Source organism: Haemaphysalis longicornis, unplaced genomic scaffold (genome assembly GCF_048455015.1).
Source record: "Haemaphysalis longicornis isolate Haplotype H1 unplaced genomic scaffold, Haemaphysalis longicornis Haplotype H1 scaffold_1, whole genome shotgun sequence".
NCBI lineage: Eukaryota > Metazoa > Arthropoda > Arachnida > Ixodida > Ixodidae > Haemaphysalis > Haemaphysalis longicornis.
In genome coordinates this window covers 371,590,357-371,611,852 of record NW_027526203.1, presented here as the reverse complement: position 1 = coordinate 371,611,852, position 21,496 = coordinate 371,590,357, and the positions used below count along the sequence as shown (strand labels likewise).

The following is a 21,496-nucleotide window of genomic DNA, read 5'->3' as shown; positions in this document are numbered from 1 at the left end:
TTAACGACAAGAATCCCCCACGCTAGACTACTTGCACCAAGTGCCAGATCTGTTGGACGCTTTGTGGGAAGCTCTAAGTGCAATCAAGCTAGAAGAAAAGAAATTAACCCCGCATTGCGGCAAGTTAGCGTGGACATCAGTGCATTATATATGGTCAACTCTTTACTGCAGCCATTTACAGCGTGGAACGCAGACGCAAGCAAGCACAAGAAGGTAAGTTTAGCCTCACCATGAAGACTACGCAGTCATCTTCGGGTGTCGCCGAAGATTGGTTGCCGTGCTTCCAAAGAAGCTGGAAGATTCCGGCATCCCGGTCAATCCACGTTAGACGTTCGCCAAATGTGCCGAGGTCCAAATGGCGAAACAAGAATGCGCACAGCTTGCCGGTAAAGCGCTTCGGCATCTGCGAGAAAGTCAAGCAATCCGTGCCTGGGGTGAAATGGCAGCTTATTTTGCGCAAACTCACCAAATGCCGCGTTAAAAATGGAACATCAAAACTACGCTATTATACAAATGTCCGTGGGCCTGCTTCGTCGCAATGCCACTGAATGACAATCATCGAGTCCAAGAGAACGAATTTGACAAATAGAAGTGGCAGGCACATACGAGTTGACCGAAAAACGTTATATCTCACCATGCAAAGTTTCCATTAAGTTTGCACTGCGCGTTGTTACAACGCCCACCACGCTTTTCGAGTCGAATCGCATATGCCGAGTCCTGTCATCGGCCTGCATTGCTCGTTCGATCGCCACAATTGGTCCCTCAATTGTCCAATTTTCGTTGGATGCCAGGCGTACATAATTAAGGCAAACTTTTTTAGTTCCATAGCCAAGAGACACCTCGCACAAATTAAACGATGGAATATGCTGAAACCGAAAAAAAACCGTTTTCCGACGCTTCAGCGGTAGGCAGTAGTTGTAGGCGGTAGGCGTAAAGTTTATCGACGCACTCTTAAAAACACCCTTGTGTCTGCCTCCCCGAAACGCACCTGAATTACCAATAATTACACTCAAATGAGCAGGGGTAAGTCAATGACGTGTCCCAGGACATTTGACCATAAAAATCTGGCTCTGTCTGTGGTGTTACGCAGTGCAAGGATATGACATTTTACACTATGCGCTGTCACAAGACCAGCAATATTTCTTTCGCCGGATTGCTCACGTCTGTCATCATTATTCGTCAAATTTGCTGCCTTGGATGCAGCGAGCGGTTACTGTGGTGCATTGTGGAAAAGCAGACTTCCTAGGGAGTGCTAGACATATCTGTTAGCTTTGTGGACCTGGCTGCGAAGCAGACATATGGGTGTTTTTAGGTGGGAATGACGTGTAATTGTATTCATGCGTCAGCCTCTCATTAGGAGCGGATAGCGACCTCACAGCTCATTCCTGCCCTCGTATCACTACGGAGAGGGTCATGACGATGACGATGAGGCGTTGCTGCCAAAAACACATTTTTTTTTTGTCAACATAAATTCATGTATATTTTTTTGTTTTTCCTCTTGTATAAGCGTACATTTTTGTTTTATAAATACATTAGGGTGCACAGACCCCGTCAAGCCGCTTCTGTTGGCTTTTTGTCCGCGCTCCTGACATGTGTACTTTTGATGTCAAATAAACTTGACTTGACTTGATGAGATCACCCTCATGACATCACGTTCTGTGAAAACGAAGGCGGAGGGGCTCACACATCGCTATTCCACTGTTTTCGACTACCATATGACAAATTTCTAAACGTCTTCAAAAATAGGCAGCAACCTTGTACAGTTTCACAAAGGCCAGCTAAAACTGCGAAATCGCCCCACTCGATATATCTGTGGGATGAGGGTGCAAGACTCCTTCCTGCCAGATATCAGCCGCAATCAACAATTAATTTGAGGCTGCGTGAATTCCGAGACCAGCATAAAGGTCCAGAATAACAGTGCCCAATTCGAGTGTGTGTAAACTTCCTCCTTTTTCCTCAAAGGTGAATTTATTAAATCCTAAGGGATGTCATTTAACTTGAAATATTTAAACTCGGTAATTCTGTTTTCATGTCGCTGTTGGGTAAACATTTTCGTTACGATTCCATTGATCGCATCCCGTTCCATTGGTCGCATCCCGTGTGGGTAATCGTGACGTTTGTAAGCGGATGTGCACGGTTCCCACAAGGGACGCTGAACATGCCACGGCGGGCACACAAAGAAATTTAGAGTGCTGACCTCGTGTTGATGAGCAGCACTGTGGTCTATATGGAAGGAAGTGTCGGTTAGTCTAAATTTGCAGTTTCAGTGTAGGGGGAGACAGCCGACATGCACATACAGAGGAGCCGGGCTCTCTCGGATCTACTTGACTCTGAAGACCCCCAGGGGTTCACATCACTGTTCGCACGTACGCCGACTTCGATGTAGACCGCGCGCGGGGCTCGTGATTCGGCCTCGAGACTCGGCCTCGAGAGCACGGCACGAGACGCGACTCCCAGCAACAGCCAGTTTCTCGCGCTACGTAGGGTCTGCGGGAGTGTGCCGAAAGCGTTGAGAAAGTGCTTCTTTTCGTCATCCTATGCGCCGTACGTACAGACGCACGCACGCACAAGCGCACCAACATACACACACACGCACGCACAAGCGCACGTACACACACACACACGCGCGCGCGCGCGTGTGTGTGTGTGTGTGTGCACGATTCTAGCCTGGCGAAAGTGTATGTCTAGAGAGAGAGAGAGAGAGAGAAAGAGACATGCATGTATAAGATAAAAGCAGAAAGGTTTGCCGGCATGTTCCCGCCTCTGCGGGGATGGAGAGAAGGGAGTAAATGCTCTAAAAGAACTGTTGCAATTACACATGTACCTGGATATGCAGTGTTTTTTTCTTTTTTGAGCAATGGTAATTGCAATCCACTCGTTGCCAAGACCAAATACGAACACGATCTGCGCCGAGTGGTTGATGGATTGGGGTATAGTTTAGCATGCGAGACCAAAGTTGTCCAAGACAAAAGCGAGGCACCAGCCCTTGCTGTCGTGTTGCACAATCTTAGCATCAAAGGGGCCGTGTAGACGAAATACAAGTTTGGTCCATTGAAAAGACTACTTTTTCACGTTGTCTCTGATTTGCTTGCTGCCATGTATGTTCCATATTTCCCGGTCATGAAAAAAAAATTGCCAAAAGGTATTACTTGGTTCATTGCTTTCGGCGATAAAATCGAGTTCCCTAAGCTGCTTTTGTATTAATAAAGTTTTGGAAACGACCGTCTCAGTCCTACTTTCAGGAACCGCTATAGCTTCGGTGTGAAGCGTTTACGTGGCGTTAAAACGACCGACCAGAGCGGCCCGAGTACGTGTCTAAACATATCCGCCTGACTTCGAATTTCTCAGCGGAAACACCATCCGGGATCACAAAGCGAAACAAAAGCGTGTGTACAAATATACACATCACGTCGCTTCATACAATCCCAGTATGTTTTCGAAAAATTGTTAAGAAAATAGCGGGGAGTGTGTGGCGCTTCCGCCGTCGGCCACCCGCAACGGGAATGCTGGGCAGCTGGGAACGACTATATGTGAGAGCTCACTTGATGGATCATGCGTGGACGCGGCGTTTGCTTTTTGTGGTAACATTGTTTCTTCGTCCTCAAGAAATGACGAAAATTACGAGGGGAGCATGCGCAGGCGTGGCCACTTATGCAGTGGCTACACCCCCGGAGGACTCCTCTCCGCTGCCATGCCCCTGTTCGCGAGCTCCGCCCCTGAGAGAGAGAGAGAGAGAAGGCTCTTTATTAGAAGAGAAAGCCGAGATGTTTGCCGGAATTGCGACACCGACATGCTACTCGGCGGGGGAAGGGGGAGGGGGAAAGAAAAGGCCCCATAGATTACAGGGCAGAAGAAAGAGGAAGAAAGAGAAGAAATAAAAGAAGACAGAAAAATAACAAGAAAATGACACCCAGTTTGTGAGTAGTGGGATTACAAAGTCTGTCTTCTAAACTCTAAATCACTGCAGTGACGCCAATCTCGTCCAGATAGTCGAACTCCAGTACTTTGCGTTGAGCTGGTGGAGATGGCCATGGACCAAGAAGTACTTTCAAGGTCATTGGTCCTGGGCTGAGACGCTCTAGTTTCTGCGCAAGACTGCATCTTGCGTGTACGTATGCAGAGCATTCCAGCAGCAAATGCTTCACGGTTTCCGGCGACCCGCAGTTGTCGCAGTAAGGGTTTGTGGTGACACCAAGTCGAAAAAGGTATGCCTTCGTAAGCGCTGCGTTGAGACGAAGTCGGTGGTATAATGTCTCTAATCGGCGCGGAAGTACCTCTGGCAGCCTCATCCTGAGCTCAGGGTCTATGTAGCGTAGGAAGGGACCAGAGACGGTTCCGTTCCATTGAAACGAGCGCCTTCGCCATAGTTGTGGTGAAAAAAATCTTCCTCACATTGCGCATTTCCAGGCCCCTGCGAGCAGCTTCGTCCGCCTTCTCATTTCCTAAAACACCACAGTGACCGGGAAGCCACTGAAACGTTATACGGTGTCCAGCGTCATTGGCAAGGTGGTGCAGGTATGTGATGTTGCGAGAGGCATGTTCACGTAGGGTGAAGCAGTCGCTGCGTCGCAGGTTTTGGAGAGCCGCCTTCGAGTCTGTGAAAACAGTCCATTGCTTTGGCTGCTGGCGTAAAATGTAGCGTATAGCTTCCTTGATGGCGTGAAGCTCGGCGGTCATCGATGATGTCGCACGCTCGAGGCGATAGGAGAACGTCTGGCCAGTAGAGGGAATAAATATTCCGGAGGAACTGCGCTCAGGTGTGCAGGAGCCATCTGTGAAGATGTGGTTTGCGTCAGAGTACAGCCAGCTGATATGGTGAAATGTTAATAGTAGGAGTACGCTTTGAGGCATGCTCTTTTTGGAGTCGATTCCGGGGATGCTGCATCTGATATGTAGGGGCGAAAGGGTCCAGGGTGGGAAATTAGACGGCATTGCTTTTGGTGCCTGGGAGGGAACAAAAACATTTAATGTCCTGAGTGTTTGCCCAAAACTCGAATTACCATCTTCAACCATGCGTGTTAGTATACGGCTCTTGGCGTGCAGCCGATGTCGCAGATGTATTCGCACAGTCTCCTGGAGTCGAATCACGTCCAAAGGCAGACAGCCAGATTCAGCGATCGTACCTAGGCACGACGACCCTTTCGGGAGGCCGAGGCAGATGCGGAGGCAGTTGTTTCTGGCCGCATCTAGCTGCTTTCTGCTTGTGGGCGGGAGCTTCTGGAGGACAGGGAGGCTGTAACGCAATAGACCGTCGACATATAGGCTTTGCAAAGCAGTACCATAGAGCGACAGTCACTGCCCCAGCGGCTGCCGGCGAGATACCCCAGGATTTTTTAGATGACGGTAATTTTTGTACGGAGTTTCTTCACTTCAGGACCCCAGGAAAGATTCCGGTCTATTAAGATTCCGAGGAATCTATGGATTCGCACATATTGCAGGGTGCGGCCACCGAGAACCAGTGGATATCGTTTCATGTGCTTGCGAGTGAAAGCAATGGCGACACTTTTCTCGGAAGATAGGTGGAGTCCTCTCGGTGAAAGGTACGCAGATATTTTTGCCAGAGCTTTCTGCAGCCTTTACTGCGTGGTACGACGCGATCGCGACGCACTCCAGATGCAGATATCATCCGCATAAAGTGTGACGTGGACACCAGGTGGGAGTACTCGCTTTAGGTGGATAAGAGTAAGGTTAAATAGCAGAGGGCTCAAGACGGCTCCTTGAGGTACTCCTTTTTCTATAATATAGTAGGAAGTTGGGCCGTCCGGCGTGGACGGCCCAAGTTGTCGCCCTTGCAGGTAACTTGAAATCCAAACGTAAAGTTTTCCACCAAACCCAAGAGAAGCAAGGGATGTCAGAATGGCATCATGAAAAACTGAATCAAATGCCGATTTAATGTCTAGAAACACGGCACTAGGAACATATCCATTATGTTTTTCTTCTTCCAGAGATGAAACTAGAGCAATCACATTGTCAATGGCTGCTCTATTTTCGCGAAAGCCGTTCATCTGAGGCGGATAGAGGTTTTTGCTCTCAAGGTACCAGGCCATTCTTCTGAATATCATTTTCTCCATAATTTTGCCGACACAGCTTAGCAGAGCTATTGGTCGGAAAGAGACATAAGTCGTTGGTGGTTTACCGGGTTTTAGGATGGCCACTAGCTTAGCTAGTTTCCATTGGGGAGGTACGGTGCCACAGAGCCAGATTGAATTATAATATTCTAGGAGACGCAATCTAGAGTGATGGGACAGGTGAGAAATGGCCTAGTAAGTTATTTCGTCTTGACCCGGTGAAGAACGTTTGTTCGCACGAGAAATTGCGGCGTCGAGTTCGTATATGGAAAAAGGAAGGTCGATGGCGGGGCAAGCCGCAAGCGGAACTTCGGAGGGGGCACTTGTGGGGCGCGTTGGCGGTACTGATCTTGTAGACAGTAACCTACAATACTCTCCAGCCACCTCTTTCAATGAAATGTCGTCGTGCAATGATAGCGGGCGGAATGGGTACAGCTGCTGAATATCGCTGCGCATTCCCTTAACGACGCACCAAATTCGCGATAGAGGCTTGCGAACGTCCAGTTTTGAGCAGAAGTCCCGCCATCGCTGTCTGCTCAGCTTTTCCAAGTGGCGTCTTACCTGCCTCTACATTCTGCGGGCCTCTCGAACGTCTTCTGATTTCTTTGTCCGTCGTGCCTTACGTTCCGCACGCCTGCGAAGGGCTCGTAACCTTTCATACTCTTGGTCTGGCTTCAGGTTGAGACGCTCAACCGTGGATCGGGAGCACTCCTGAAGGCAGTTGGTCATGGTTGGAATCAGGTCGTCGTCTCCAGTTGCCGCCGTAATTCTGATATTTACGCGGGCTGTGTAGGCTTCCCAGTCCGTGAGTTTGATCCTCTTTCCACCTCGACGCACAGCCGCATTGTGAGAGGATATGAGAACGGGATAGTGATCGCTCCCTCGCGTTTCTAAATCAGTTCTCCAAGCAAATTTTCGTACGAAATGGCTTGATACAAACGTTATATCAATGCAGCTGCTGATTGCTGCGTTTTTCGGGAACGTAACACTGCCGTCATTCAGTGGCTCTATACAATATTTCATCATCAGCTCGGCGAGTCTTGCTCCACGGGAATTTGATTGTGTGCTCCCCCAAATTTCGTTGTGTGCATTGAAATCGCCGCAGATTAGGTGTGGTGGAGGATTGCTGGTGATGATACTTTCAAGCCTGGAAGCATCGAAGGCAGTCCCTGGCTCTAGGTAGGCAGCAATTAATGTGAATGGTTGAGTGCCAATTACAGTCCTCGCACAGACGTACTCTTCGGTTTGATGAGGTGGGACGGCCACTGCTGCAGCAGATACATCATTGCGAAAACCTATGAACAGCCGGCTAACACCATTTAAACGTTGCGAATGAAGACTATAATAATTCGTTAAACGAAATGGATCTCCAACGCGAGATTCAGATATCACAATAAATTTAAATTGGTATAAACGTAATAGTTCCCGAAAGTCGGCAAGTTTCGAACGCAAGCCACGGGCATTTCACTGAAAAATTGTAGTCCTTGAGATGGGTGTTTATAGACACTTTCGGAAATAGGAACGGCGGCTGAGTCGTCATTGTTGGGATATTCCATCTCGCTGCTGCGTCGTGAAGCTAGAGGCTATTAGAGGCTCAAGAGCCAGAACAGCCTCGACCTCAGGGAAGTGCCGAGAGGAAGAGTTAGCCCGTAGCAGTGCCTTGATGGCTGCGAAAAGCATATATGAATAAGCAAGTTCACAATGTCGGTCTGGCCGGTCGGGCTTGTTGATTCCTCATGGTCTCTTCGAGAGCGCCGCATAGAGGGAGAGGATCGGTCCTGAGAACTAGCACCAGAAGGGACTTTTGAATTTTTGGTCGGTGACTGTTCTTGAATTATTCCCGCATAGGACTTTTTTGGAGATGCACTTTGAATTGGTGGGTCATGCGTCGATTGCATATCACTGGTAAAGACTAGATCAGGGTTCGGCGGAGGTTCACGTCGACTTGGAACTTTGCCCTGAATTTGCTCTACATTGCGAGCAAGAGTTGCGGCCTTTTTCTTTGGGCAAGCTCCGTACGACGCAGAATGCGGCCCGCCACAGTTAGCGCACCGAGGTTGGGCCCGTCACATGCAGTCTTTATGCGAGTGAGACCCGGATCAGATCTTACAGCGTACTGGCCCTCTGCAATTTTTGGCGATATGGCCATGCCTCTCTGACATTTGAAACACTGGGTGGCTGTACCCATGTATTCTGTTACGGGGAAGCTGCAGAAGCCAAGGAACACTCGTGCAGGTAGTGGCGTGCCAGGCCTGAACTCTAGAATGATGGATCGCCGGCGAGTTTCAGCAATGACGTTGTCCTCGGTACGTGAGTAGGAAACTTGCCTGCGAGCAGATAGAACTCCTTGGTCACGTAGGTAGCTCCCAAGCTCCTCATCCGAGTATTCTAGAGGGACGCCTTGAATTATCCCGTAGGTCGCCAAGTATGACTGCGGAACTCGAGCTTCAACCGCCGTGCCAGCGAGGGTTGATACCTGGAGAAGACGATTAACCGCAGTCAAAGATGACACGGTGACAATCAGGCTGCCATCCTTGTTCAGGCGATGAGTCAAAACTTTTTCTTGTGCCGATGTCACGACCTCCGCTGCGACGACGTTAGGGTTGGCTCTCCAGAGACTGCACCCTGTTTCTGCCGGTTTAAACACGACGGGGATTCCCGTGGTTCGCTTTTTCTTGTACGAGACAGGTGTGAATGTTTGGTCCAATTCTTCCACGTTGTCATCAGGAGCGGCAGCAGCGTCCGGAGCATTGGCGATAGCACGCTTTTTGGAGGCTGGTGGACAGTCGGGGTCTGCAGGGCCCGGTGTGCCGCATGACGCAGCTGAAGCAGACTCGTTCGATCCCGGGGGAGCTCTGCTCTGGCAGCTCTGGCCAAGAGTCCATTACGGCCGCATAGAGCGCAGGCAGTGGCGGCACCCTGCCGAGCAGCAAGGTCCGCTCACCGGCCTCAGCAAGCCGTTTGATGCGGTGTTTCCGCCGCCTGGGCGTCTCCGGGTGATTAACAGGAGGCAGCGCGGAGGCAGGAAGGGGTTGAAGGCTGGGAACAGCACAAAAAGCGAAGAAATTGCGAGGCAGCTAGGATAACCGGCAGCCCGGACCGACTTCTTCCTCCTCTTCCACGCCCCTGAGCACCACACACTTGGCACATAACACAAAGTACTGAGAGCGGCCATCAGCCAAAAGAACAATCGGGTATACGTGCTATTGTTCTGCGAGTGCTTGTTTTGCTTCGTTTTTACTTGTGTCCCTCTTTATTATTTTTGACTACCATGGAGTGACAGCATTGATAAAACAAAAAAAGAAAAGGTGTGGTGCACTATAGAACTAAGAACTGCACGGGTTTGGACTGTCGGTATGGATTGTCGGTATCCCATAACGACGTTTTGAGCTCACGAAAAATGAACACAGACCGAAGGCACACAGGGACAAGCCTAGACTTTTTTTTTCTTCATACTAGTTCAACAAGCCACCTCATAAGCTCCGACGGAAGACTACGCTGCTTTTTCCTAGTCGAATCCAGTGTTGTCGCTTTAAGTCGTCAAAAATAGAGCGGAAATCAAGTTGTAAGATGGTAAAAGTATGCTGAAAATTTTCACAAGGACACATTTGGAGGGGCGTCTTCGTTGTTATTTTTCAATGTGTGTCCATCCCATGTGCAAACTCAGCTTATAAAATTAGGCATATTTTTGCAGCGCCTAATTTTTTGCAGAAATGACACAGAGCAAGGCCATCTGGCTCGGTGCTCAAATACTAATGTTACAGCGCCGAAGCAACGTGGAAAACTGGGCCTGTTGGTTCATGATTTAGGGATTAAAAACCAGCCAAGAAGACGGAGACACAAGGAAAGAAACAGACAGGACGATGCTGGACTAACAAACCTCCCCCAACCACAAGCTGCGCATGGGCAGAACTCAACAAGTGATACTTATCGCTTCATACATGACTAAAGATAAAGTTCGCGACAATGCATAAAATCGAACAACACGCAAACAAGAAAGTATCACATATTACCCACCAAGAAAAGAAAATTCCTTGTCAGAAAGGCTCAAAGATGCAACGCTTATGCAGCGCTGCTGTCCCGCAGTCCTAATATAGAAAGCCTCTAAAATCTCACGCTCAAACTTGGTCCGGCCCCGTTCTAAGATTGCAGTTTTATCAAACACGGGTGTGCAGCGACAATCGTGACAATCGCGACAATGGGTTGGCAAATGGGCACCGTCTGAAGAGTTATGAGAAGCACAGTGCTCCCTAGTCCTGTCGTTTATACATCGCCCTGTTAGTCCAGCATCGTCCTGTCTGTTTCTTTCCTTGTGTCTCCGTCTTCTTGGCTGGTTTTTAATCCCTAAATGCAAGCATGAGTCACGTACACACAGTTTTGTATTATTTGTGTAGGGTGGGGGAGCAGCATTCCTGGGATGGATGCGTAAACTATTCGGGTTGCATCAACCTAGCTTAAATAAGTTTCCCGCCTGATGGGGTCACATAGCTTGTTCTAGTCAGGCGAAAACCTTGAATCACCTAGTTCGTATTACAAGGATCTCTTGTTAAACACTTTTTTGGAGATCTGAAACCTTTTTAGAACATTGCGAATAAAGGCGTCTAGCACTTCGATTAGGTGGCCGCAAAATATCCGAGCCTGCGCGCGTCCGATTGAAACGCTCAAAAGGCTCTTCGTTGTTCCCCGCGCTCTTCGATGTCCGACGTTCACTGTGGGCCAGTGTAATGTCACAGTGTCCGCGTGGCCCTTAGTTACAGCAGTAAAAGCATTCGACGGCCGGTTTATCAACGAACATTGCAACAAAAGAACAGCAGGTGCTGCGATAAGCAAACCGCGGATTGGTGTTCTTCGTTGGCGATGGATGAAAGTTTTCTCGGTGCTTCCAGGCACGAAGAGGGCGTTTATCAGGCCAGCTGCAGGGCCAACGCGCTACCTCTTTCCTTCATGTCTGTACTTGCGACCCCATCGGCAGCGACCGCTCGCTCACCGTGATCAGCATTGCGCTGCGGCCCGTAATCGATGCATGGTAATCTTTGGAGAGGTTCAGGTGGCCTTGGCACGACGTTCGTGCGCGGCGCAGAGGTTGATTGCTTCAACAATGAGAGCACAGGTCCCCACTCCACCTTCGTTGTGCTGGTCGTCTGGTCCAACCGCAGCCGTTACGTGAGCCTTCCTGAGCCCAAAGCTTCTTTCTCCGCCTCGAACGACAAGGCGCCACCCTAGGCGTCCCTTCGCCTGTCCGTGCTGCCGGCGGGAAAAGGTCGGCGCCGGAGTGGCGGAAGGCGGAGCAACGGTGTCCAGGCGTCGAGAGGGTTCATTTTAGCGGGATGATATCGGTGCGAGGAGGGGTGAGGAGGAGTTTGTGCGGCCCGATGCTGCCCAAGCAGCGGTGCTCGGAGTCACAAGGTGCCCCTGCGAAAGATTGAAGCTAACCCCGCCTAAACTTGCACCGAGCTGCCGAGTGGGATCCAACAGGTGGACGCTGTTGCGATAGCGGCACGAGAGCGGGGCGCCTACATCGCTTGACTCTTCGTCTCTACGTGCACAAGCTACTACCACTCATTCATGCAAACACGCCGTTCTGCCGACATACAGCGCACCGCTGTCATGTACGTCGTCGTGTTTTCTTTCACTCGTGTAAATACGATTACTAGGCCATTGTCACTACTCTCACACTTCAACAATCTTCAATCACGTTTTCTTCGTCCTTTTCACAAGAAGATCAGCAAAAGTGCGATGCTTCCGGTGCGGTTCATCAGCCGAAAAATGGTGGTGGAAGGAGTACGAGTGAGTAGACACAAAGAATCCAGAGATCAAACGAGTCAAGAGGCACAAAATTGGATCTCTATTGGCTCGATGGGTTTTTTGGCTGTTTGTACTTTTTGACTCGAAGTGGATCTTCTGACTTTCTGGATATTGACTCTTCAAACCTTTTCAAGGTAAGTGCCAAGAACGAGCCAAGAAATCCGATGTTGCACTTCACGACTCGCTGGATCCCTTAACGCGGCCGCGTCAAGAGGTTCAACCAGTGTTTATGTGGGGCGTCACGATAGGGAAGAACGAGCAGGCCATCTAATTTATTTATTGACAGCGGGTTCAATTTCGCGTAGCTCTTTTCCCGGCAGCTGATCATAAGTTGTTTTTCGAGGCCTTAATGACTCATCCCAATACACAGGACAGACAAATGGTTAGCTAGTCGTGGGTGTGCATGCATTTTCTTGTAAACAGCGCCAAAAACACGGATAACACTCCAAATTTTACAAATATCGCGTTTTTTCCTCCCTGACAATAAGAATTCGCAGTTATTGGAGACAAATGATTTTTAACAGCGTAATAAAGAAAAAGAAATGTACTCGATTTGTTGAAGAATTCTGTTAATGGCGTTTCCTCGAATTACCAACGGCATAAAAATGTTTATTGCCAACTTGACATGCACCTTAGGGATTTTCAGAATTATTGCCGAGTTGGATTACTTGCTTTTCTCGTTAATATTACATTATCCTGACGTGCCGTCCTCAATAAGACATTGCCTAAATTAGACAACAAGAACTAATTCCCCAGGCCTCTCCTAACAGTAGCTGACCCATCACATATTTCTTTGTCTGACCTAATCTCACCAGACAAATCAACATGTTACCTAACCTGGCCTAACCTAATATCGCCTTGCAAGTTCCTCGTCTGAGCATGTTGCAACAATTCGTCGCTGTTACGTGTAACAACCAGAGGTGCACAACCTCGAGAGGTTTCGAGCCATGAGGTCAACCTCTAATAGACCTCAGCTTCACCATGTGATGTGAGGTATGGTGAGGTTGAGGTCAGGTCAGATGCTGCGATGTATTGAATTAGTGAGGTCGGTAGTTTTGACTTGAACCTCAGCCAGCGATTACGAGGTTGAGTGATAAAGAGTTTTTAGCTAACAGAAAATGATTTCTAAAATCAGCCCGCATGCAATTCTACATGGGAATTAACTGCCGCGCCATATTGCAAGTGCTATTTGCCACGAAGAAGTGGAACATAACACCTTCACTCAGTGGCGTAGCCAGGAATTTTTTTCGGGGGAAGGGGGGGGGGGGGGTGCTATACGCCCCTGGCAAAAAAAAGAAAAAGAAAACTAAAAGGAAAGATAGCCTGCACGCAAACATTTTTTTTCATTTGTATCTAATTTTCTTATTATGTTTTTACATATTAATATACTCATGCGGAGTGTGAACAGCGTGGACGAAAAAAAGGCCTAAATGCGGAAGGGACAGAGGCGGAATGCACCGTTCAGAAAACTTTGGGGGGTGTTCTTACACCGACCACCCCAACCGCCCCCCCCCCCTCCTCCCCCCCCACCAGGATACACCTCTGACATCAGTATCCGTAAAACAAAGTTGTAATATTTGCGCATGATAGTTTTATTTAACTATTCACTTCAAACAATACCAGTTTGAGCCATTAATGTCGTGAACGATTTACACTTTCTCTAAGCTTAATAGCTATACCGTTGTCATTTGGAAAATGGTTTGCCAGTGGTACGGTACCCCTACAACACTCAGCACGAAGCACAAAACATTTTGCCTCGGATTTTCGCGGCAACTCATTCATCAAGTTATTAGTAACTGTATGAGGGGAAAGTTCTTAAAGGGACCATTAAGACAAAGCAAAAGTTTGCTTTATTCGGTATTTTACAGCGCCCCCCGCGCTTGTCCGGAAACAAACGATGCTTTATTCACTAAGAAATTAATTAGGATAAAATTTTAATTCTCCCGATAAATAGTGTGTTTCGTGACGTCAGCAATGATGCATCCAGGGCATGCGGGTATTTGAAGCGGTTGTTAGTGCGGTGACCAGGGCTGCAGCGAACTGCAAACGTGCTTTGCTGCCTCGTTTACCGTTCGTCCTCCACGATGGAGCCCCGACACAGCTTAGGACCGCTGCCCGCACACGCTTTGTTTTTCACCGAATTGGTACCTGGCTAATTTTTGTTATGGTTGATAGTGATCGTAACGCGAAACGCTGGGTATGCTCGACAGAGTCACAGAAGGCAATGTCGCCTATGCCAATTGGCCAGTGCAAGCCTGTGCTTGCGTGTTGTTTTCGAGGGAGAGTTTATGCGCCACCACATTTCCTTGTGGCATCTTTTCTTCAACATTCGTTCCCGCTGCACTCTAAGCTCAACGCGCCGGAAGGCTGTGCAGCTGTAACCGGCTTAGTGCGCGCAGTACGCACTGGTGCATCTGTGTTTACGTGTGCGTTCGTAACTTCCATTGCTTACCCCACCATTCTTACTGCCATAAAAAAATATACATTAAATTTATGCCCAAATAGCTCGTTATGCACGATTGTAAGACCTGCCTAACTCTTTCGACGGCACAGCTGCCCGTAACACGTCATAGGTTCTATAGTTCATCTCACAAGCTAGCTTCAGCACTGTGGAGGCTACATTGTTGTCCCCCTCAGGGCGCCTAACTCACCGCGAAGGAAGTGACAAAAGGCGCCGGGGCCGTGCGGTGCCACTTGCCGAGAGGGGAGAAGGGAGTGTCCTTTCAGGACCCCCTTCACGGCGGATTAGGCGCCCTCAGTGGGCGCACTATTGATAACAATGTAGCCTCCACAGTGCTGAAGCTAGCTTGTGAGATGAACTATAGTGCGGGAAATGAACTAGTTGGTCACGTGGCCATTCTCTTTTTTTCCAGTTATAAAGCTTATTTGGGTGTTGCGTTAAATGGGGTTTCAGTGTTATTCTAACGAGGCAATCCTTCGAATACGCCTAACTTGCATTTTTGTCATCATGGGCCCTTTAATTCGAAGGTCAGGTATTTGGGGTGGGAGCGGGCTTCAGCCTTTTGGAGCAGCTCAGGGAGCAGTATTATCGCTGCGGCTTTGGAGCAGTAAAGGGGTAGTTTTGTAGCACCTTTGGAGCACCAAAAGGCGAATTTTAGAGCAGTGGAAGTCTGCTTATGAGCAGATTTCTAGAGTCGAACATCATTTATTTGCAATTTCTTATTTCTGGTAAACACACACACACACACACACACACACACACACACACACACAAATCAAATGGCTTTTTCTCAGCATTCGATCAATACTGTGCAGACCACTTTTTCCGACAATTTAGAAAAACATATCTTTCCAGAATTAAAGCATCACAGCTGACAGAGATTCACCAAGAAAAAACTAGATCTTAGCATTGCTTTAAATAGCAACGCCTAACTAGACTTCAGACAAGTGAAAAATAAACCATTGCAGTGATGAAAAAAAAACAAGAAAAGACCATAGAAGGTTTACCTTCATTCTACAACTAACAATACTATAGACAAATGAAAAAAAAACCTGAGACGAAGAAATTAAAGGAAGAGAAACTACGAGGAAACGAGAGATATTCTGAACTAAATCGGACGAGGCTCCACAAAAATTAAAAATAATTATATACTCACTTTCACAAAACAAAGAAAAAATATCCTAGCGTAATATTCGCGCTATTGACCAAGTAATATACATGCTTCTATCTAAGCAAAACATACTGTGCAACTCATCGTGTTTATCCAAATAACGAAGGTGACAGTGTTTATCAACTTGTTTTTTCGAGTGTAAACAGCGGTCTTACCGGAGGAAAAACGGGCAGATGTTAAAAATTAACGCTGTTAATTTACTTCTGTTACACTTTCTTTAAATTTTATTATTCATGTGAACAGTCCTAATCCTTTAAGATAAGTGGTACTGAAGCGGTTTGATTTCACTTGATGCTGCTGCTCCGAACTCATCTGCCCCGACGCCCAAACCGTCACGAATAAACAAAAAGGAAAGACCAAGCTAGCTTTTAAGCACGTTAGCATTCCCCTTTTATAATTTTCTCTATCACCTTCATCGTCCTCGCATTCGGTGTAAGTTCTATTCAAACATAATCCCAAGGCGGACGAAGCACCAGGTACCAGCCTCCTTGGTATGGGGGTGCCATTTGCGCTCTCCAATGTGCAGAGTTGGCGCCAGTCTTGGGCAGTAACTAGTTACTAGTAACGCGTTACCGGTAACTAGTTTATTTTGTTCAGTAACTTGTAACTGTAACTAGTTACTTTTAAGTTAGAGGAACTTGTAACTGTAGCACTGTTACTTTTTTGTGGAGTAACTGTTACTGTTACTTTATTTCTATAAAAAATTATCCAACAGCAAAACTCATTAACGACCGATGTGCAGTTTGCGCGTTTCACTTTTTCGGCCTTTCTTCCGCAGAACCTTCGTCTACTTCATCCATGCCAGCTCACTCCCTTTGCATGGGTGAAAAAAATCTGGACTAGAAATGTTTAGGCGTGCACGTGTGCGTGGTGTCCCACGCGGTCCACTAAGGGCTCGAAGTTTTTAAAGCTGCAGTATTTTCCCCAGCAGCGCGACATCGCTCTCACCCATACGCTGCGACACGCGCCTATGCGCACGTGGATGCATGTTGACGCGCCAGAACCTATAGTCCGATGCGCGGCTGCACCGTTTTCGCCATATCTGGAGTGCAGTGAACAAACAAATAAATGCGAACAGGAATACAAAGGCGAACAGGAAAACAAACACGCACAAACGCCGCACAACGCACTGAAACCTTCGCACTTTCGTGTAAGCCTGGAAAACGGCGTCTCTTTCTCATTAGCGACGTGCAGCCCCGTTTGCAGGGTCATAAAACGCCGCGGGGAGTCTCTCGGCGGCCTCGCGCTCGTCCAGCCCTAAGCGCAGTGTAGAGTGTTCGATTCACAAGTCGCAGTTGCTTGCGACCATTGTGCCAGACCCCTGGCCGTATTTGGGACCACGCGTTTGGGACCCCTGGTCTAGAGGCTTCATCGAGCTGTCAACAGTGCTCGAACGAGGTCGAGGAAGTAATAAATTTCATGCTCCTCCACACATACGACGACCCCAACAATGGTGGCCCCCGGCTGCCCTCACGCCAGCCAGCATCTTGGCCGGCAGACGTCTGACCACACTGCCACCGCACGAAGAAATGTTCTTGGAAAGCCTCGCGACTTCGTTTCGAGGGCTGTGGCCGAAACGAAAACAGTAGCTACATCTGCTCCTGAATGTTGGGTGCAAGGAATACTTGGGCGAGCTTCGTTCGGCCTACGCCTCAAAGCAAACGAAGGGAGGGGTTCCTGGGATCGGCGACGTGATTGCTGTGGAAGGCTGGGATTGTGAGAGCAGTGTTTTCCGGTCGAGACGGCAAAATCCGCCTTTGTGAGGACAGGGGGGAGGAGGGGGGAGGGGGAAAACAGTAAAGCGTTCATTTCAGTTTCTATTCCCTTTGGAAATATCTTGTCTCATTCCGGGGATGGGGGTGGCTGGGGGTTGGGGCGGGAGAACGACTCCGAGGGCCCACGGACAAACGTCGCTTCGGCAATGGCTCAAAGTGGTCGCCGTCTCCGACCACAAGTACGAAATAAAAAGTTAACGAAGCGCTTCTTTTTGAGTATCTTTCAAAAGCACCTCGACAACCGATGTACTCCCACGTCCGTTTCCCGCCACCTCCGCCACCTTTTTCCCATTCTCTCTCACTACGCGGGGCGGTCAAGCGACGGCATTGTAGGCGAAAATAAATTAAGTTGACATTGAAAGATTGTTTCGGCTGTGTCGACCTCCAGCTCTGTATAGTATCGGTTCGGCCTCTCCGATTCCAACTTTGAAAAACAACTAATTCTATGCTACAATGATGCAAATAAATTTCTTGCAGCGAGAGTGCAGCAACAAAAAAATAAAGTTCCTTATGATGGATTGAAAACTTGCGTAATAAAAGAAAAAATGAGGCGTACACAACGATTGTTGGTTTGGGCATGAGAGTGCATCATTTCAGGTTCCCCTCGTGTAGCCAAATCTTTTTAGCTATTACTTAGTTTTATACAGTAACGGAAAAGTAACGACGTTACTTTCTTGCAGTAACTGTAACTGTAACTAGTTACTTTTGGAAAATTCGTAACTGTAACTGTAACAGAGTTACTTTTTTGGATTAGGTAACTGTAACTGTAACACTGTTACTTTTTTTCGGTAACGTGGTCAACTTGGCGCCGAAAACTGAAAGACGACAGTAGCAGCTCTCGCCACACCAGGCTGTTCAAATTTTCGTCCTATTATAATGGAAGAGGGCGAGGCGAATTCTGCATCCAGCAATGTCGGGAGGGTCGATATGCCCAGCTTGAAAAACAAAATTGCCGATGGGGCGGCCGGGGGTGAAGGAGGAGCGATTCCTGGAGATAGGGGCGCCGTCCGTATGACCGCGACGGGGGGAAGGGTGCAGCGAGCAAGCTTGGTCTTTTAGGGGGGCGACACACGGGGCCAACGAGACTGGTCACTGCGTTCTCAGGGCTTCTTCGCTGGCTTTTTGATGCGCACAAGAGAAATTGTGTCAGCTCGTGGTGAATGCAGAGCTTTTTCGTGTGTCTTTGCGGTGACGCGTCGGAGACAGTGAACTCCGCTCGACCTGTCAGATTTTCAGGGGAAACTAAAAATAATATGACTGAAAAGAAATCTGGGGGAGACAGAAACTTGAAGAAGGGTGCTGGCTGCTGAGACGAAGAATTAAAATCAGATGAAAATAAGTGTGAAAACATGAAATGAAGGTTGGTGCAGACGACCTAACTGTACAGATGAAGTCTTGGGGCGGGGAGCAAAATGAAGCATTTTTACTGAATTTCCCCGTTGTGAACAATTCGTAAAAATATATTGACACTGAAAAAAAGGAGAAATGTGCGAGAAAACACTTGTCAAATTTGGAAAAATCTCCTTTCCGGCCCATATTCACCGCTAAATTGCGCATTGTTATGCTCGTAGTAAAAATATCAAAGAAAAGGCAATCACTAGTACAAATCACCCCAGTTTATATAAGAAAGTTTATCGGAACAGTTTTTGCTTTAGCAGAGAAAAAAATTTTGAATTTTGTATACCAACACTTCACCATGTTGTTCCACAGAGCGTCTTTTGTGCACGGCATGCGCCTGCCTTCATGAGAGACGCGCGAGCCAGCGGCTTCGCGGTGCAAGAATAACTTTCCCTGCAATGGTATTTCGTTGCGTCAATATGGGAAAAAGGTATAGTTCGCGCGTTGGTGGGAAAAGTACAACGTGGAGCTAGCGGTGGTGCACCCATTCTACGGCTGGCTGGACATCAGACGTGCATTTAAAGCATCAGTGTATCTGATTCCCGTTAACGCATGCAAATAAATTCGTTCAACTCGATAACTCGGCCACTGTTTGCTTCCTAATGCTGGGCATACATAAGGGATACCACGCACGTTCGACTGTCTTTGTCATTAGCTTCTGTAGATCGGCCCCCAAGAACACTAAACACTTCACAAAAACCCGCCTCCAAGGGCGTGTCCTAAAAGTTTGTGAGGAGAGCCTACTAACACACATTCGGCCGCTGATTGGCCTCGTCAAAAACAACCAAAGGCTTCTACACAGACAATCACGTGATCCACACACTCATCCAAACTCGAAGGTATTCATTAAAACACAAGCACATCACTAATAAAATCCAACCGCTTGAAAGCTACTCTGAGAGCTGGCCATCGACCCTCGAGCGGACTCTCTAAAGTATTGTCCATACGACGCGTGCCTAAATTAGCCAAACGCCGACGAGAATCCTGTCTTTGTCAACACGCCGCATGCATTACAAGAGGACCTGTCACACTCTCGTCACATATTTCCACCGTTGTGGCGACACTCTAGACCATGCATAACGAATTTGAACCTCGCTTCGATCCTTGGACTACTGTACAACTTTTCCAGGCGCGGCGGCGTGATTTTCTCTATTTATAGTTGGCGACCCTTCGAACGACCTCATAGCGAGCGCAGCTCCCCTACTGACAAAAACGCACCCGCGCCTCACACGCACAAATGCGGTAACTACCCCCGACAACTGGAGAGACATTCCGCCGGCGTCGCAACGCACCCTCTGCGCCGCTCGTACCTAAGACAACAACGGTGCATTTTGCCACAAGGACATTGGCAGCCTTTCCCTGGCAGGGAATATTTCTATCGGCTAGACGCGCATCCCGGGTTTCCCAAACAAACGATGAAAGGCAGAAAGCGTTCCCGCGGCTGCTCCTCGCGCCCCTCGAACATGTCATCCCGGCCGGCGCAAAGCCAGGCAGGCTATACAACAGTTGCCGGCGGTCTTCATTGATGAACTGAGGTACTTGAGCTTAAACAGCCCTTCTCCCGTCCACAGGGGCGTAGCCAAGGGGCGTGAAGGGGGGGGGGGGGGGGGGGGGGGCACACCGAGCCCGTGCACCCCCCCCCCCCTGAAATGTTTCGTGCCAGGCTGGGGTGCGGTTTAAGTAGCCTGAAGAACCGCGTGAAGTCGCCTGCAGGCGCGGAACCTGCATTTTTGCTCATATAAAGCTGAAAATAAGGGCTACGTCAACGTGTGATCCCTGTGCCCGCTCCATATGCTGTACATGTCAACATATACAGCCCGGGTGCATTTCACGTCGGATACACCGAGCAGCGCCGGGAACCTGCCGCGAGCCGATCGAGGCAGTCCCGCTGTTTCGCTGGCGGAACAGCTCGGCCGGGAAATGGCGAAACAGCAGGAAAAGCCTCATATATAGGCATACATGTTGTGTCGACTTTAGCGTGTCATTCCTTGTCTTTACACTGGTACAAAGTATAATCACATGACGAGCATGTCACTGCATGTATTTTGTTCAGTCAACTATCAATCCTTGATATGTTTATTTTTCTACCGACATTGCATTTCATTGACTATTGCAGTTCCACAATTTCTGCTGCATGAAAAGTATTGCTCTGCCCATCTTGTATTTCCTCCACATCAACAAAACTGCACAATTCTCTTTATTGCGGAGCTTTGTCTTTTTGGCGCTATTCCATTGTTTCATTGAGCTCCCTCTTGGTTAGAATCAGCATTCTCTATTTGCTTAACCGGAATTTTACAGAAGCCATGCCTGTTCGATTTAACAGATAGAAATAGAATGAAATTTAAGAACGTGCATCAAGCTCAACATTCAACAGCAGTGCTAGAAGGTGTTCCGCTAAGCGTAAGTTTATTATTAACAAAAAGGCGATTACTTAAGGACGAAGACGCACGTTTGCTAGCTTCACCGCCACAATATACGAATGTGCCGCACGTACAGTACAGTGCGATTCGAAGATTATCGCGGGAAAGCTACTCTTTCAAATGAAGCTGACAGAACACCAGCTTTAGCAAATCTTCCATGACAGTCTGCTTATCGTCGGCGTAGATAAAAGGCAACCAAGTATGTGCTTGACAACAACGAATGTAAAGCTTGAAACCCAAAGGGTGGCAAGTCAGTCGTGCGGGCCATTGTTGTAGCATGGAACAGCTGTCAGCTAGCTCCGACGATTCGAAGAATTCCCTCCGTCGAGAAACGAGAACGGTCGGCCACGGGGCGCTTAGCCACTCGACATCATCGAAGCTGCCGCCCGAAGACGCGC

At 48.3% G+C, this 21,496-nt stretch overlaps 1 protein-coding gene across 3 annotated transcripts in view; it reads right to left on the bottom strand.

Annotated features, from left to right (window-relative positions):
- The window catches only part of LOC144155086 (uncharacterized), a 39,921-nt gene that overhangs the window by 10,902 nt on the left and 7,523 nt on the right, over window positions 1-21,496 (bottom strand). Inside the window, exons 2-3 of one of the 3 annotated variants that reach the window (XM_077686330.1) lie at window positions 3,543-3,716; window positions 230-403 (exon numbers count right to left, since the gene is read on the bottom strand). In XM_077686330.1, coding sequence (XP_077542456.1) covers window positions 230-403; window positions 3,543-3,554 — 186 coding nt within the window. In that variant the 5' untranslated portion in view covers window positions 3,555-3,716. Of the gene's footprint in view, window positions 1-229; window positions 404-3,542; window positions 3,717-11,055; window positions 11,281-21,496 lie in introns of those variants that run through there. The other 2 variants (XM_077686331.1, XM_077686332.1) reach the window with 2 other exon arrangements.